An 18975-nucleotide genomic window follows, 5' to 3' on the forward strand; every position below is an offset into this window, starting at 1 on the left:
ACTGTTTCAAGCGGCCTTGCCCCAAATTGGTAAAAGGCCCCTACTCATGCCTGGTCGTTCTAGTCTCACCCCTTCAGTTCGAGTCAGATCACATCTGCAGCATGTTTGCTGTGGGTATGCTGCTGTGCTAGGCCCTGGGTGGGAGGTAAAGATGAGGAAGCAGGTTCTTCAGTGGGAGGGGGAGGGAGATAGGTAAGAGCCAGCTGGAAGAAGAAAAATGATCCAGTCAGTACCGAATAAGAGAACGAACCCTGTCCTCGGAGTTTCAGAGGAAACAATCATTCATTCTGGTCAGGAGTGATTTCACAGGGACATGTAACTTTGAGGCCGCTATTTATTTTGCTCAATTAATCTTCTATAGCAGTGTTATCCAACAGAACTTTCTGTGATGATAGAAATGTGGCCATTGAACACTTGAAATGTGGCTAGTACAACTGAAGAACTGAAATTTTTTGACTGTATTCCCCATGCTGTACCTTTCATCCCCAAGACTGAATTTTAAATTTTATTTAATGTTAAGAAATATCTACTTAAATAGCCATGTATGGCCAGTGCAGCTCTATAGGACCTGGCAATCAGAGGCATGAACATGTTGGATGGACTCAGGGCTGGGGATTCACTGGGTCGGTGTGAAGGTGGGACACCTGAGCCAGGAGGACAGGTTCTGACAGGGGTGGACCCTGGGGCCCAACAGGGAGAGGGCAGGGGGAGTAGCCACAAGTTGGCTGGTCGGTGAGACCGATGCCACGGTGTCATGCCACCAGGAGAGACCTTCTCCCCAGGAACTATGTGACTCACATGTCCTTTCCAGCTCAGTACCTCACCCAGATCAGAGGCTCCTGGGAAACTGATGCTCTGATGATATGGAGGGGACTTAAATAGTCTCTACCATGTAGTCTAGTGGAGGAAACAAAAGGAACCTGGTCAAGGCCCTGGTAGAGGGATACATGCATGACCAACTCAACAAGTTGGACGACTGAGGTGGAGTAAGGGTCAGGTGCCAAGAGCTTCTCTGCATGCCAAGGCTACTGCAACAAATGAGGCAAAAAATCCCTGTCCTCCCAGAGCACAGTCTAGACCCGAATCAGATAATCACAGATGAATATATCATTACAAACTGCAAGGAGCTCTATGAAGGGTAAATATAAGAACTCATGAGAGCCCATGATGTGGGGCCTGATCTTATCTGGAGGTCAAAGAAGGCCTTCCTAGGCAGGAGACATTGAGCTGAGATCTGAAGATGACTAACCAGGCAGAGAGATGGGGAAGAATGTTCTACGTAGAAAGACTATCAGGTAGACAATGAACTGGAAGAGGGGAAGACTAAAACCTGGGTGATCATCTTTGCCTGCAGTAAGAAAGGTAAAATTTCCATTTTGGACATGCCAAGTGTAAGGTAGGTGTTGGGATTACATATGGTCAGAGACTTCCATCTGTTTTGCTCACACTGTGCCTCCCAACACCTAGAACCATGCCTGATACACAGTGAGTTCTCAAATGCATATTGACTAAATGTGTTGCCCCATTGTTACCTCTAGCTGGTAATGTGACCAGTGAGGTAGGGAAGGGTAGATCAGTGAATTCACATTCATCATCAGTGCTGCTTGTTGGTCAATTTGGACTGGATGTGCTAGTAAGTAAGTGGAATGTCATAATTTTAGTCTTTCGATTCTGGTCTTTAACTCCTGAGAACTTACCGTACTGGATATCGTGTATTATCTTGTAGCACGGCCACCTCCCCTGGACCTGAGAAACCTCTCCACCATCCGGGAACATGCGTCTCTAACCAGGACCTGCACTGTACCTTGGTAGGTCTTTGATTGCTCAAAGGGACCTCATCCAGCACAGGCACTCCCGGTTTTAGTTAAGACTCTGATTAAAGGTAGCTGAAGCCCACTTGATCTAGCTTAAGTCAAAGGAGAGATGGGGTTTGTTATCATGAGCCAGAAATATTTTGTAGATCACAAAGGAAGGAATATAACTGGATGTCCCAGGATGCTGGAGTTAGGAACGAGCTGTTGGGAACCCAAAGAACTTTCCGCCTCTCACGTCTGCTTCTCTCTTCACATGAACCGTAGATCTTGAGCTTATTTACATGCTATAATTCCAGTACCAGCTGTGATAGGCTCTTTTTTGACCCCAACTCACATTTCCTGGGAGAGGGAGTTGGCCTGCCCCAGCCTGAGTGGAGTCACCTGTGGCCCCGGGGGAGGGCCAGTAGTACCAACATGGCTTCCAGAAGCCCAGCCTTGTGAACGAGTAGGGGGAGGGAGTTCTCAGAGAAAGAGGGATGGTGCGTGGACCTGGCAGACAAACCCCAAATGTGTCTGCACTCTCTCATCTCATCTTTTAGAAGTTGTATTTTCAGAGTTGTGGGCCTGGCCCAAGAGTTTCCTGGTTCTCTCTCTACGCCACAGGATACAATCACTTTGCAAAGCAGACCTCTGCCAGGAGCTCTCTCTCCGGCCATGACCGCAGAGCGATGCAGTCTGCGCTTCTGACTCAGGAGTAGGGTGAAAATTGATTTGCAGTCTTGTTCTCATCCCATCAGAGGAATGGCCACACCTCATTACTTTTGCCAGTTACTTTGAATGGAAACAAGAGAGCCCCAAAGGAGCGTTTTGTTTTTGTTTGTGTTTTGTTTTTGTTTTTGTTTTCTAAATGTTATGATGCCTTGGTCTGTTTCTAGAAAGCTTGTGAGCTCTAACACATGGAGGGCCTGGAAAAAAGTAACCCTTGAGAATTGGGAGCCATTCGCCCCACAATGAGACAGAAGCTGGGCAGTCTCTACTGCTTCAGGAATCGCTTTGGCCAGAAGGAAATTTTATCTGGAAGGGGAGGGCTGAAAAGCCCACAGGGACCATGTCAGTTCCTGGCTGGCTTTCAGAGCAGCTGTAAGACATTGCTTTGACCTCATCTATATTTTTGTTCTCAGCAATCGAACCAGATTTCTCTCTCCAGAAAGAAATGGTATTAATTCTGCAAGATTTTTTGCCAATTCCGTTTCCAGAGAAGAGGAAGAAAGCTACATCCAAATGGTAATCCTGTTTCACACTCTTCATATGCTTCACCCCAATGTGTATTCTTATGAGTTCATTATAAAGGAAACATGAACTTGAGAAAGCCCCCTGCAATCTGAAAACACTCACTTGAATGTGATACCAGGTTACTGGGAACAAATCTATTTGAAGCTGGTTTTCTTCCCTGCAATATCCAGCTCCTCCTAGCATTTTGAGGCTGTATTATTGCAAGAGCACCCAGGGTTGAGGCACGTGTAATGGGAGAATGGAAATGTTGGCCATTCTTTTCACCAAGGCTATGATACCCTATTTGATCTAAATGACTTTGTAGCTCCTTGGATGTGCAGAGCAAACTCACATATCCTGTGTTCCTTTCTGCCAAACCACCTGAAGGATGAGTCACTTGAGTCCCAGTGGGAGAGAGTACAGTGTCCTGGGCTGTGAATGTGTCTTAGTCTCTGGAGACTGGGGTTATAGGGTCTTTCTGTAAATCTGAGCAGATAGAGACGTGACATCTCTATCCTTTAATTAAGTAATTAATCTCCCCCTCCTGCCCTGTGTTGTTCCTTCCGTTCTCTTTAGCTTGGATTCTATTGGCAGCATGGGTTTTTGAAGACAGAGGGATTTTTAGCACCTCTGGGAATTATGAAGCACGTTAGCCAGGACCAAGCCTGTTCTGGAACTTAATGTAGGGAACTCCAGAGAGAATCTGTGTTTGACCGATGAAGTTTTGCAAAGAGATCATAAAAGACTGCTATTCAAGGCACTGTGACTATATGTACTTTTGAAAAGACAGTTGAAGCCCTCCTATGCATGAGGTTAGTAGGCAAGTGAAAATCTAAACACGGTCATCTCCAGTGAAGCAGTAATTAAATGCTTCATTTTGCCTTTCCATTTGATAAAAATTGTGCTGTAAGTTCACTTAACCATATGCAGATGGAAAGTGACTCATATACAAATCTGCTGTGGTCTTCCCGATGTTTTTCACACTTTGTAATGGCCCTTGGGAAACTTCTAGAAGAAAACACTCTTATAAAGGATACTGACCAGCTGTGCTCTGTCTCCAGAGAACAGAAAAGGGAAGTGAATCTGTAACCTAATAGAAGCAAGTGCAGAGTCATTCCAGATACTAGCAGTTCATCCCTGATCTTTGAGGTTATGAGAAAGCCCAGTATTTTATTAACAGCACAGTTATGGATTGATTTCTTGCCTAAGTTTATAATCATTAGTTAATGACTGTCTGGGCATTATTAGGCCATATGACACGGTAGATTAAGAGCCCAGAATACTGGCTGAAGGCAGGTAGCTGTGGGGAAAGCACCATATAGGTGTGTTTAAAGCCTATCTAAAGCCTATCCCATCTCATTCAATTGTAGGTCTCTTCAACTGTAGTAATAATAATAATTTCCAATGACTTTGAGTTACATCATTTCACTTGTTCCACGTAACAAGCCTACATGACTCATAGGGTTTGATTTTGATTTTGTGCATAATCGTATATGTTAACTTTTTTTCTCTCTGAGAACAGAGTCTGATCTGAATGTAAAAATTTAGGCCAGGGGCTGAAATACAAGTTTTGCTTTATTAAAGTTATGTATCATTTTTTTAGTTTCTTTCAATGTTTGTGAAATTATAGAAAATTTAGAAGAATGAAAATTTTAACTTATGTGATCTCTTTTTTACAGGACTTCCACATTCTATAATTTCAATAGTTTTGTAAGACTTTTATAGTAGAATTCTAAACCCTCAATCTCACATTAAATGTTTTATTATGGCATTATAATACTTTTTAGTTTTTAGATTATCTTACACTGAAACTGACTTTCTCTTGGTGTGCGTTTCTATGAATTTTGACATATACGTGGATTCGCGTAACCACCACCACAATCAGCACACTGAACAACTTCGAGGTACTCCTTCATGCTACGTCTTCATAGTCACAGCCTCCCATGACCCTAATCCCTGGCAACCACTGATGTATTCTTCATCGCTATAGTTGTGTCTTTTCAAGAATGCCACATAAATGGAATCATAGAGTATGCCATCTTTTGAGACTGGTTTCTTTCACTCAGTATAATTTCTTTGGGATTCACCCAAGTCGTAACACATGTCAACAGCTCTGTTTTATTGTCGAGTACTATTGAAGTGTATGGATGTGCCACAGTTTATCTACTCACCCATTGAAGGACATTTGGATTGTTTCAAGTTTTTTGGCATTTATGAATAGAATTGTTACAAACATTGTTTTTTTTGTTTTGTCTTAAGTAAGCTCCATGCCCAGTGTGGGGCTCGAACTCACAACCCCGAGACCAAGAGTCACATGCTCTGCTGACAGAGGCAGCCAGGTGCCCCAGCAACGTTCTTTTACAGATTTTGGTTTTTTTGATACCTTTTACTAAAGTGAAATATACAGAACATAAAATATACCATTTTAACCATTTTTAGATGTACAACTCAGTGGCATTAAGCTATGTTCACAATGTTGTGCAACCATCATCACTATGTGTTTCCAGAACTTTTCCATCATCCCAAACAGAAACTCTGTACCCATTAAACTATAACTCCCTAGGCCCTCCCCAAAAAGCCCCTGGAAACCTCTGTTCTACTTTGTGGCTTTGTGACTATGCCTATTCTAAGTGCCTCGCAGAAATGGAATCATATGACACTTGTCCTTTCGTGCCTTTGGCGTTCATTCATATCGTAGCATGTCTCCAAGTTTCATTCCTTTCTAAAGCTAATACTCCATTGGATAGAGAGGCCACATTTTGTTTACCCAGTCATCTGTTGATGGACATTTGGGTTGTTTCTGCCTTTTGGCTATTGTGAGTAATGCTGCTAGGAACATGGGTGTACAAGTATCTGAGTCTTTGCTTTCAATTCTTTTGGATATATACCTAGAGGTGAAATTGCTGCATCCTATGATACTTTATGTTTAATTTTTTGAGGAACCACCAAACTGTTTTTCACAGCAGCCAAAGCATTTTACATGTCCACCAGCAGGTGCAAAAGCTTCTGATTTCTCTACATTCTCACCAGTACTTGTTATTTTCCATTTGTTTGTTTTTAATTATAGGCATCCTCCTGGGTGTGAAGTGGTATCTCATGGTGGTTTTTGTTTGCATTTCCCTGATGACTAATGATGTTAAGCATCTTTTCGTGTGCTTATTGGCCATTTGTGGATCTTTGGAGAAATGACTAATCAAGTCCTTTACCCATTTTTGAATTAGGTTGTTTGTGTTTGTTGTTGTTGCCTTGTAGAAGTTTTTTCAAAAATATATTATGGATATTAACCCCTAATCAGATCATGATTTGCAAATATTTTCTCCCATTCTGTGGGTTGTCATTTCACTCTCTTGGTAGGGTCTTTGGGTGTACAGAACTTGTAAATTATGATGAAGTTGAATTTCTTTTTTTCTTCTATTGCCTCTGCTTTTGATATCGTATCCAATAAATCATTGCCAAATCCGATGTCATGAAGTTTTCTCTTATGTTTTCTTCTAAGAGTTTTATAGTTTTAGCTCTTATGTTGAGGTCTTTAATTCTTTGAGTTAATTTTTATGTGTAGTCTAAGGTTAGGATCCAACTTCATTCTTTTGCCTGTGGATATCTGGTTTTCCCAGCATAATTTGTTGGAAAAACTGCCATTTACCCACCAAGTGGTCTCAGCACCTTCATTGAAAGTCAGTTGACCATATATGTGAAAGTTATTTCTGGGCCCGTTGGTTTTTATGTCTGTCCTCACTCCAGTATCACACTGTTTTGATTTATAGTAACTTTACAGTAAGTTTTGAAATCAGAAAGTGTGAGTCCTCCAACTTTGTTCTTTTTCAAGATTGAGTTGGTTATCCAGGGTTCCTTGAGATTCCAAGCGTTTTAGGATGGGTTTTTTTTTTATTTCTGCCAAAAATGCCATTGGGATTTTGGTAGGGAATGCATTGAAGCTGCAGAATGCTTTGGGTAATGTTGTAATCTCAACAATATTATGTCTTCCAGTCCATGAACATAGACGGAAATGTCTTTCCATTTATTTATGTCTGCTTTGCTTTCTTTCAGCAGTGTTTTGTAGTTGTCATTACAAGTCTTTGGTTAAATTTATTCCCAAATACTTCATTCTTTTTGATGTTGTTGTAAATGATATCATTTTCTTGATTTCCTTTTCTCAGATGGTTCAGCTAGTGTATAAGTATGCAACTGAATTTTGGGTGTGATTTTTGTATCCTGCAACCTTGCTGAATTTGTTTATTTTTTTGTTATTTTTTTGCATGGAATCTTTAGAGTTTTCTACATATAAGACCATGTTGTCAACAGATTATTTTGCTTATTCTTTTCCAATTTGGCTGCCTTTTTATTTTTTTCTTACCTAATTGCTATATATATGGCTAGAACTTCCAATACTTTGTTGAATATCAGTTGCAGAAATGGCCTGCCTTGTCTTGTTCCTGATCTTGAGGGCCTTTAACCGATTTTGTGTGGGCATAAGTTTGCATTATCTAAGTTTTCATTTCTCTAGAGCAGAAATGGGGGATGACTTAGCCCCATAAGGGACATTTGGCAATGTCTAGAGACATTTTTGGTTGCCACAACCTGGCACAGAGGATTGTGGTGCTAGCATTTTAGCAGGAAGAGTTCAGGGATGATGCTACATATCCTATAGTGCATAGGACAACTCCCCACAACAAAGAATTATCGGACTCCAAAAGTCAATAATGCCACTGTTGAAAAATCCTCCTCTGGGGTAAATACCCAGAAGTGAGATTGCTGGGTTATCAACTGTGTTTAACTGGGTCATCAGTTGTATGTTTAACTTTACAAGATACTCCAAAACCTTTTCCATAATGGCTGTATGATTTTGCACACCCATCAACTATTTATGAGAGTTTTAGTTGCTCCACTGGAGCATGCTTGGTCCTGCAGTTTTTTTGGTTTTTTTAATTTAGACATTCTAACATGTAGATAGTGGTATCTCATTGTAGTTTTAGCATATATTTCTCTCATGGCAAATGATGTCAGACTTATTTTTGTGTGCTTATTCGGCGTTTATGTATCTTCTTTGGTGGAGTATCTATCGGTTGGATCCTTTTGCCCGAGTTTTAATTGGGTTGTTTGTTTTCTTACTTTGGGTTTTGAGAGCTCTTTACATATTCTGTGTACAAGTTATCTGATGGATATGTGACTTGCAAAAATTTTCTCTTGAGTCTAGAGCTTGCCTTTTCATTCTCTTCTGTCTTTTGCAAGCAAAGATTTTAAATTTAATTAAGCCAAATTTATTTATTTGTTTTTATTTTTATTTCAGTATAATTAACGTACAGTGTTATATTAGTTTCAGATGTACAATATAGGTGATTCAACATTTCCATACAACACCCACTGGTCATCACAACAGGTGCCCTCCTTAATCCCCATCATCTGTTTAACTCTTCACCCCACCCACCTCCCCCCGGTAACCATTGGTGTGTTCTCTATAGTTAAGAGTCTGTTTCCTGTTTTGCCTCTCTTTCTTTTTTTTCCCTTTGTTCATATGTTTTGTTTCTTAAATTCCACATATGAGTGAAATTATATACTATTTGTCTTGCTCTGACTGACTTATTTCGCTTAGCATTATACTCTCTAGCTCCATCCATGTTGTTGCAAATGGCAAGGTTGCATTCTTTTTTATGGCCAAATAATATTCCAGTGTGTGTGTGTGTGTGTGTGTGTGTGTGTGTGTGTGTGTGTGTACACGTACACACCACATCTTCTTTATCCATTCATCAGTCAGTGGACACTTGAGCTGCTTCCATAATTTGGCTATTGTTGATAATGCTGCTATCAATGTTGGGGTGCATGTATCCCTTTGAATTTGTGTTTTTGTATTTTCTGGGGAAATAGCCAGTCGTGCAATTACTAGATCATAGGGTAGTTCTATGTTTAACTTTTTGAGGACCCTCCATACTGTTTTCCAGAGTGGCTGCACCAACAGTGCAAGAGGGTTCCTTTTTCTCTACATCCTTATCAACACCTGTTGTTTCTTGTGGGTTTGTTTTGTTTTTTTGTTTGTTTGTTTTGTAATCTCTACACCCAATGTAGAGCTTGAACTTACAACCCTGAGATCAAGAGTCGCATGCTCTACTGACTGAGGCAGCCAGGCGTCCCTATCTTGTGTTACTGGTTTTAACCATTCTGACAGGTGTGAGGTGATACCTCATTGTAGTTTTGATTTGCATTTCCCTGATGATGAGTGATGTTGGGCATCTTTTCATGTGTCTGTTAGCCATCTGGATGCCTTCTTTGGAAAAATGTCTGTTACGTCTTCTGCTACGTTTTTTAATTGGATCGTTTGTTTTTTGGGTGTCAGGTTGTATAAGAAGTTCTTTATATATTTTGCAAATACTTTCTCCCATTCTGTAGGTTGCCTTTTAACCTTTTGATTGTTTCCTTCCCTGTGCAGAAGCCTTTTATTTTGATGTAGTTCCAGTAGTTTATTTTTGTTTTTATTTCCCTTGCCTCAGGAGACACAGCTAGGAAAATGTTGCTACGGCCAGTGGCAGAGACATGACTGCCTGTTGGTTAAGCCCAATTTATTGACTTTCTTCTTTATATATATATATATATAGAGAGAGAGAGAGACTTATATATATCTATATATAGATAGATATAATATCTATCTATATAATAATATAATAATATATATACATATATATAGACTTTTTTCATTGACGGATTGTTATCATGTCGAAGAACTATTTGCCTAACCCTACTAGGTCATTGGGATTTTCTCATGTTTTCTTCTAAAAGTATCATGTTTTTAGGTTTTATGTAAGGTCTGTAATCCATTTTGAGTTACTTTTTATATAAGGTATGAGATGGTGTTGAGGATGATTTTTTACATATGATTGTCCAAAATGTTCCCATATCATTTATTGACAGGACAATCTTTTCTTCATTGACTTGCCTTTGCACTTTTGTAAAACATCATTTGGGCATATTTTTGTAGTCTTTATATTCTGATCCATGAATCTATGTGTCTATCATTTTGTCTATACCACAGTCTTGATTACTGAAGCTTTAGAGTAAATCTTAAAATGGGAAACATATTTTCTCCAATCTCATTCTTGTTTAAAAATTTTTTTTGTTAATTCTGCCCCCTTTGCCTTTCCAATTTTGGAAATAAGCTTGTCATTATCTAACAAAATAACCTGATGTGATTTTGATTGGAATTGTATTAAATCTATGAATAAATTTGAGGAGAATCGCTTCTCAGCCTTTTGGCTAAGATGAAGTGTGAATAAATTTGAGGAGAATTGACATTTTTACTATGCTGAAACTTCTAATTCATGAATATGGCATGTCTCCATTGATTCGGATTTTCTTTATTTCTTTCCTCAGAATTTTATAATTTCAACATATAGATGTTATCATATTTTATTAGATTTCTACCTGTGTATTTCACCTTTTGGAGCTATTGTAAATGGCATTTTTGTAATTTCAGCTTTCAGTTGTCCATTGGCAGTATATACAAATATGATTGTTTTTTGTGTGTTAGCCTCATGTCCTGTGACCTTGCTAAATTCCCTTATTAAATATGGGAGGTTTATTTTCTTTAGATTCCCTGGGGTTTTCTGTTTACATGATCATCTCATCTGTAAATACAGTGTTTTATTCCTTCCTTTTCAATCTGTATGCTCCTTCATTCTTTTACTTGCTTTATCACCAGCCTGACACTTTTAGTACAATGTTGAATACATGTGGTGAGATGAATCTCTTTGTCTCCATTTTGGGGGAAATCACTCAATCTTTCACTACTGAGTATGTTAGCTGTGGGTATTTTATAGTGATCCTTTATCAGGGTAAGAAAGTTCCCTTCTATTAGTTTTCTGAGAGTTTTTTTATCATGAATGTATGCTGGATTTTATCAAATGCTTTTCTGCATTTATTGATATGATCATTAATTTTCTTCTTTAGACTGTAAATATTGTGGACTATACTGGTTTATTTTTGAATATTGAATCAGTATTGTATTCACTGAATAAATCCCATTTGGCCATAGTGTAGTATTCTTTTTATGTATTGCTGGATTTGATTTGCTAACATTTTGTTGAGGATTCTGTATCCATGGTCATGATGGCTATTGATCTGCAGGTTTTTCATAGTGTCTTTACCATGTTATGTTATCAAGGTAATGTTGGAATCCTCAGGAAGTGTTCTCTATTTTCTAGAATAGATTGTGTAGAATTAGTGTTATTTATTCTTTAAGTTTTTTGGTAAATTTTTCAGTGAAACCATGTGGGTGACTTCAATTTCTTTAATAGTTGGAGGACCATTAACATGATCTATGTAATCTTGGGTGAATTTTGGTTATTTGCCAGAAGCTTTATAGTTGTACCTTTCCCAGTTAGGTCTGCAATGCACCTGGAATTAACTTCTGTGTATGATTTGAGGTAGGAGTCAAGTTTCATTTTCCCTTAATAGGTTTCTCTAATTGATCTGTCACCATTTATTTAAAGTTACTGTAATTTGCCACTATCCTGCAGTGCTATCTTTGCCAGAAATCAAGTATCCGTGTGTGTATGGGTCTTTTTCTGGGCTCTCAAATCTGTTCCATTGGTCTGCATGCCTCTCTTTGGACAGTACCACACTATGCTAGTTACTGTAGCTTGGTAAGTTTCTGTATCGAGGAAAGTAAGTCCTCCTGCTTTGTTTATCTTCCTCCAGGTTTCTGTGGCTATTTTTGGTCCTTTAGAAACAATTCACCAAATTCTACCAAAAATGACATATTGTTCTTTGTAGGAAGGGTGGTCAAAACTATTTAATCCAACATTAGAAGTAGAACTACATTGGGGCGCCTGGCTGGCTCAGTTGGTGGAACATGCAGCTCTTGATCTTGGGGTTGTGAGTTCAAACCCCATGTAAGGTGTAAAGATTTCTTAAAAACCCAATCTTAAACAAAAGGAAGTGGAACTACATTTGTTCTATTTTTTTTTTTAATTTCATGGGGCTCTTTAGTAGGCAAGCTACCATGAAAATCACAGACCACCACATCAAATATCTTAAAATGATAGAGAATATATTTTTGAAAAACAAAACTCACCTGACAAGAAAGGAAGGGGATTCTCTGGGACCAAAAATGTCAAGGAATTACAAATCCTGAAAATTGATACAAATTACAAACAATAGAATCAAATACAGAAGTAAGCCATTATTGGAAATAATTGGATTTTGAAAATAAAATAGTTATGTTTGATATATTTAAAAAAATAAGATAAGTTGAAAGTTAGACTAACAAGATACTATTTAAAAATGACCAGGGGCGCCTGGGTGGCTCAATTCGGTGAAGCGTCTGCCTTTGGCTCAGGTCATGATCCCGGGGTCCCATGTCGGGCTCCCTGCTCAGCGGGGAGCCTGCTTCTCCCTCTCCTGCTCCTCCAGCTTGTGTTCTCTCTCTCGCCACTTCTCTGTCAAATAAATAAAATCTAAAAAAAAAATGACCAGGCGGATTAGAAAAGACCATTTAGAACTTGTAGAAATAAAAATTGGGATGAAATTAGAAACTCAGTGGGGGCGCCTAGGTGGCTCAGTCTGTTAAGCATCTGCCTTTGGCTCAGGTCATGATTTCAGGGTCCTGGGATTGAGCCCTGCATCCAGCTCCCTGCTCAGCAGGGAGCCTGCTACTCCCTGTGCCCCTCCCCCCAGCTCATTCTCTCTCTCTCTCTCTCTCTCTCTCTCTCTCTCTCTCAATAAATAAATAAAATCTTTAAAAAAAAAGAAATTAGAAACTCAATGGATGGGTTGAGCAGATTAAACCCAAAGAGGGATTTAGTGAACTGGATCATTGTGAAGTTACTAGTAAATCAGGACAAGGAGATAAAAGCGTAGAGAAATTTGAGACATGGAAGATAGTATGAGAAGGTCAAACATTTGTCTAGTCAGAGTTCTAGAAGGAGATAATAAAAAAGATAGAGAAACAATATGTAAAGGGATAATGGTGGAGTTTCTCACGATGCATGTCCTCAGACAGTCTGAAGACTCACGAGCAATTTAGTGTAGTCAGATGTTGGTGGTAGAATGTAAATGGTGGGGATATGGGTGTTCACAGGATATTTTCTTCAATTTGGCTGATTACTAGGACATTTTCATAATAATAAATTGAAAAAAATTAACCCCTCAAAAGGAAAATGAATAAAGGCAAGAACAGAAATGAACAAAATAACAAAATTAGAGAGGATCAATGCTGACCTAATTGGCTCTTTAAAGACTAAAATTGGGGGCACCTGGATGGCTCAGTCCATTAATCGTCTGCCTTTGGTTCAGGTCATGATCCCAGGGTCTTGGGATTGAGTCCCGGGTCAGGGTCCCTGCTCGGCAGGGAGCCTGCTTCTCCCTCTGCCGTTCCCCCTGCTTGTGCTCTCTCTCTCTCTGTCAACTAAATAAAATCTTAAAAAAAAATAAAGACTAAAATTGAACATAACTAATCAAGAAAAAGCAATGGATACAAATAATATTAAAAATGTAAAGGAGATAATAATTGCAAATATGCCAGAGATGGATGACATAAGAGAATATTTTGAACTCCATGCCAGCATTTTGACAACTTTGGTGAAAATAGGCAAATTATCAGAAAATATCCAAAAACACATTCAAGTAGAAATAGAAAACCTGAATGATTATATAACTACTAGAGAAACTGAATCAGTAGGGAAAATTCTACTACAAAGGATCATGAGGCCCAAACAATTGTACAGACACTTTCTACCAAAAGGAAGAGATCATTACAATCTTATATAAATGCCTCCGGGGAATGGAAAAAGAGGAAATATTACCCACTTTATTTTATAAGTCTAAAACAACATGATACAAATAGCGATAACCTAAGTACAAAATTATAGACCAATTTTACTCATTGACACAGATTAAAATATCCTAAAGAAGAATATGTCCAACCAAACTTTGTACACAGATGTTCATAGCAGCACTTTTTTTTTATTTGACAGAGAGAGAGAGAGAGCACAAATAGGCAGAGTGGCAGGCAGAGGGAGAGGGAGAAGCAGGCTCCCCACCGAGCAGGGAGCCCAACGTGGGGCTCGATCCCAGGACCCTGGGATCATGAACTGAGCCAAAGGCAGTCGCTTAACCAACTGAGCCACCCAGGCATCCCTAATTTATTTATTTTTATTCTGGCATTTTATCAATATAGCCGTTGTAATAGAATTTACCATCTTGGGTAAAACTGACCATCCAGTTAATCCAGGTACTTGGTGGGCCCTTTCAGTACGTAGCGTCAGGTGTTACTTTATCTGTGGACTTTTTCTTGGATTATAGTTTTTAATATTAGTACTATACCATTGTTTGGTTTTCCTTCTGTGAGGAATCTAATAATAAATATGTATACTGCATCTTGTTTGCCTGTCTTCTATTTCAACCATTTTTTTTCTGTGATTCTTTTCCTTTTTTATTCTCTTAGCTGTTTTCTGGCATTTCTTCAATGGCATTTATTAAATTTTCAGTTGAATCTCTTTTTCCCTGGGAATCTTGTGGCTTAGGCCTCATCTCTGAGACTGGTTTTCTCTTTCTCTTCACTTTTTTCCCTGAGTACAGTCATTCAGTTCTTATTTCATTATGTCGTTTTCTTCAACCATTTCTGTCCTTTGTTTTAATGATTTATTTATTTATTTATTTGAGAGAGAGAGAGAGAGAGAGAGAGAGCGAGCACGAGCGGGGGAGGAGCAGAGGGAGAAGCAGACTCCCCTCTGAACATGGAGCCCCATGCCGGGCTCAATGCCAGAACCCTGAGATCATGACCTGAGCTGAAATCAGGAGTCAGACAGTTAAACAACTTAGCCACCCAGGTGCCCCATCCTTTGTTGTTGTTGTTGTTGTTGTTGTTTTAAGATTTTATTTATTTATTTGACAGAGAGAAAGTGAGCACAAGTAGGGGGAGGGACAGGCAGAGGGAGAGGGAGAATCAGGCTCCCGAATCAGGCTCCTGGCCGAGCCGGGAGCCAGACGCAGGGCTCGATCCCAGGACCCCAGGATCATGACCTGAGCCGAAGGCAGACGCTTAACCGACTGAGCCACCCAGGCACCCCAGCAGCACTTTCTTAATAGCCAAAAAGTGAAAATAGCCCCAATGTTCATCAGCTGTTGACTTGGTGAATAAAATGTGGTATAGCCACCCGATGGAATGCTATGCAGCCATGCAATGAAACAACATTGGTGAACCTTGGAAACAGTATGCTGAGTGAAAAGAAGCCAGTCCTCTCAGAAGACCACATACTGTATGATTGCATTTGTATGGAATGGCTAGAATAACAAGTCTTTAGAGAGAAAATAGATTAGTGGTTGTTGCCGAGAGCTTGGGGAGATGGTGAGACTGGGGGTGACAGCAAGGGGTGCAGGATTTCTTTTCGGGGTAATGAAAATATTCTAAAATTAATTGAGACAATGATTGCACAAATATGGGCACACACTAAGCACCACTTTAAATGGGAGAATTGTATGGTCTGGAATTATAGCTCGATAAAGTTGTTAGAAAAGAAGCCCTAAAGAAGATTTTAGCAAAATAAATCCAGCACTGTGAAAAGCTGAGAATACACACAAACAAGATGAATTTATCCCAGGTATACAAAGTGGGTTTAACATTTCAGATTCTGTTCTTGGACATCTCCGTAAAGATGGCAGATTGACCACAGGCTTCTGTTTTCCCTCCATCCCAAAACGGCCTCTAAAATGCCAGTAAAGGGATTTGTTAAAGGCATAAACCCGTAAGGGTGTAGAGAATTGAAGAAGATAATAGCAGTGACACTGGAAACTGGAAAGCAGATGGATGTGTGGTAAATGACTTATCAGACCCAAGAATACACCTAAATACACCGGGGTGGTGGTGGGGGTAGGCAGAATATATTACAGAATACCAAAAGGTTCAGGACTTGTCCATGGCACATAGTTCTGGAAGTAGGGCTGAAGGGAAAGGAAAAGAAGAGGTAGTGGTCCAAAGTCCACCTAAGCAGCAGGTAAATCTCAAAATGCCCCTCCCTCACTGCATGGTGGTGGACCTCTATGACTTCCCTTCTCTACAGAAAAGTTGAAGTGTAGTCTCTGGAGAGAGTAAAACAAGGGTTCTCTGGACTGGTTGGGGGAGACATTAGACCCATATGACCAAGAATACTATACTAAACACGAGGTGATGAGGTAAATATGCCTAATGGATATGAGAACCATTCCCGAACCTTTTCCCTATAGCCCCTCTTTTCCACAATGTTGATGATCAGACCTTTCCAACTGAGTCCTGGAGATCGGAAGATAGTTCTCTGGGTTATTTGAGCAGCCTGAGGAAGACCTAGGTCCTGACATTGAGGGTTACCCAAGAAAACCATCCAATAGGATCCCCCTGAAGTGAACCCCGCAGTTGACAAGCACCACCAATGTACTCAAAGCTTCCAGTCAACTTTTGGGTCTTTGGCTCTTAAATATGAGCAGACAGCCAATGATTTCATCAGACCTTTCTGGAAAGCTCTGGCATGAAGGGTAGAGACCAAAATAGATCAGAGGAAACAAAAACTGTGCCAGAAGGGGAGATGTTTTTTAAAACTCTATTGTTGCCTTTTTTTAAGTTTTAATTTTAATTCCAGTTAGTTAACATGCAGTGTTATATTGGTTTTTCAGAGTACAATATAGCGATTCAAACTTCCCTATAATACCCTGTGTTCATTGTGACAAGTGTACTCCTTAATATTTTCTGAGAGATGAGCTATAACAACTATAAATTAAAAGAATCTTTTAAGTCAGTCAAGACATTAACATATTAAAGGAGAAAATGATGTGCTTTTCTCAGTTGCAGAACAAGTATTTGATAGAACTCAACATCTATTCACATATGGGAACTTAATATGTGACTAGAGGTTGCTTCACGGGAGAAAGGATGGCTATATCCATGTGGGGTAAAAACAACAAAAAAGGAGTGGATTGTATCCCTATTTCACCACCACAGGTTAAAATCAGCTCAGGCTACATTATTACTTAAACGTGAAGGACAAAACTTTATATAATTTTAGGAGAAGATATGGGGCAGCAAGTTAAGACCTCAGCATCTGAAGGATTCCTTAAAATACAAAAACAAGCCACTGAGGAAAATATTACATTAAAAGTGGGAACGACTCTTCATCTAGAAAATACTATAGTGGCGCCTGGGTGGCTCAGTCGATTAAGCATCTGCCTTCGGCTCAGGTCATGATCCCAGGGTCCTGGGATCCCTGCTCAGTGGGGAGTCTGTTTCTCCCTCTCCCTCTGCCTGCCACTCCCCCTGCTTGTGCTCTCTCTCACTCTCTCTGTGTAAAATAAACGGATAAAAATCTTTAAAAAAAAAAAAAGGAAATACCATACAAAAAAAGAAAGAAGCAACTATAAACCATGATAGGCCATTTGTAATGCACATCACCAACAAACGATTGCTCTCCAGGATATATGAGGAAGTACTGAGGAAAATTAGAAAAAGGCAGGCAATTCCATATAAAAGTCAGCAAAACAAAAACAAACCTGAATAGACAATTCACAGAAGAGAAAAAAATAGATGGTCCTTAAACATATGAAAAGTTGGCCAATTAATTATCAAGGGCATGGAAGATCAGACCACAGTAAGAAACCATTTTCCCCAAATGAAGTGGGAAAAACATGAAACACTCTGATATTACTGAGCAATAAGAGCTCGGATACACTCCTGGTAAGTGTGTAAGTTGGTGTAACCACAGCCCACTGAGAAATAGTTTGGTGATAGTAAAGTCGGAGATGTGAAAAGTTCAAAATAGGCAAAACGAAACTATGTGATTTAAGGGTACTTACACACTGTCAAAACCGTATTTGAAAAGAGTGGTAAATGCAAAATTCAATATAGTGCTTAAGTCTCTTATGAGGAGAGAAAGGTCGTAGAACAGGTGCTTCTGAGGCTGTGGTGAGTCCACAGCTGTGTGTCACACACGTTACACTGTTCACGTTGTATAAAGTGAGTGCATTTGGGGCACCTTTACTAGAACTTTAATAAATGTGATTGATCTTTTGGGGATTTAGTCTCTAAGGTATCTTGGGCCTGTCATATCCTTAAAACAGTTTCTTCTTGAGGGAGATTTTGGCCAACTGCTTCTGTGGTGAATAAAGGTATAGCTTTTTGTGTGAAAGCTGAATTGTCTATATTGTATTTCAGACAGGGAGGCTGCTCTGTGCAGGTCTCGTCACACTCTGTTGTGATCTGATGGCCAATGCTCAAGTGGGGACGTGACTCGCCCTCCTTCCCTTGGGCAGCCCGGCCAGATATCCTTAACCTGAGTCCTGTGATGTTGGTTTCTAGAATCACAGAACAGCCAACTCCCTAAGCAGCGGTGCTCTGACATGGACAAAGAAATTCAGCCTGGATTATTTAGCTCTGGACTTCAATTCAGCATCACCAGCCCCTATACAGCAGGTAGGAAGTACCTTGTGTCTGAGAATTCCCAGGAGATTCCTTTTCTGTTTAGATTTTCCTGATGATTCAACCATGCATGTTCTCTTTGGAAGGTCTTAAATACACAGATATGTATCGGCATAGGAGGGGTCTGCTTAGGGAAGAAGGAATGGCGGAGTTTGGTTAGACTCTGGCGAGCTCGCAGTTGGAAATGGAACCCCTCAGTAAAGGGCCTCACATGCCAGGCTGGGCAGTTTTGACTCCTTTAGATAGTATTCTCATCTGTAAAGTGGGAATCAGAAATAATAGCATTGACATCGAGGCCTGTCGTGAGGATGAAATGAGTTAATACGTGTAAGCGACCCTAGCTGGTCACCCACTACACAGTGTAAGCCACGGAATGAATGAATGGTAAGCAATGCAAAACAGCTAAATATTTTTGAGCAAGGGATGGTTGTAATCTAAAATGTGCCTAACGATATATATTGTTTGATGAGAAAGGCAATTTAGCTGAACAGGATATACAGTATGATTCCATTTTGTGTGTGT

The 18975-nt window shown here is 39.7% G+C and overlaps 1 protein-coding gene across 2 annotated transcripts in view; it reads left to right on the plus strand.

Moving 5' to 3' along the window:
* GAB3 (GRB2 associated binding protein 3) overlaps positions 1-18975 on the plus strand; it is a 100083-nt gene that overhangs the window by 77244 nt on the left and 3864 nt on the right. For both annotated transcript variants that reach the window (XM_027609687.2, XM_035725351.1), the window contains exons 7-9: positions 1727-1808; positions 2936-3038; positions 18334-18447. In XM_027609687.2, coding sequence (XP_027465488.1) covers positions 1727-1808; positions 2936-3038; positions 18334-18447 — 299 coding nt within the window. The remainder of the gene's footprint in view (positions 1-1726; positions 1809-2935; positions 3039-18333; positions 18448-18975) is intronic.

Source organism: Zalophus californianus, chromosome X (genome assembly GCF_009762305.2).
Source record: "Zalophus californianus isolate mZalCal1 chromosome X, mZalCal1.pri.v2, whole genome shotgun sequence".
In the NCBI taxonomy this organism is placed as follows: domain Eukaryota; kingdom Metazoa; phylum Chordata; class Mammalia; order Carnivora; family Otariidae; genus Zalophus; species Zalophus californianus.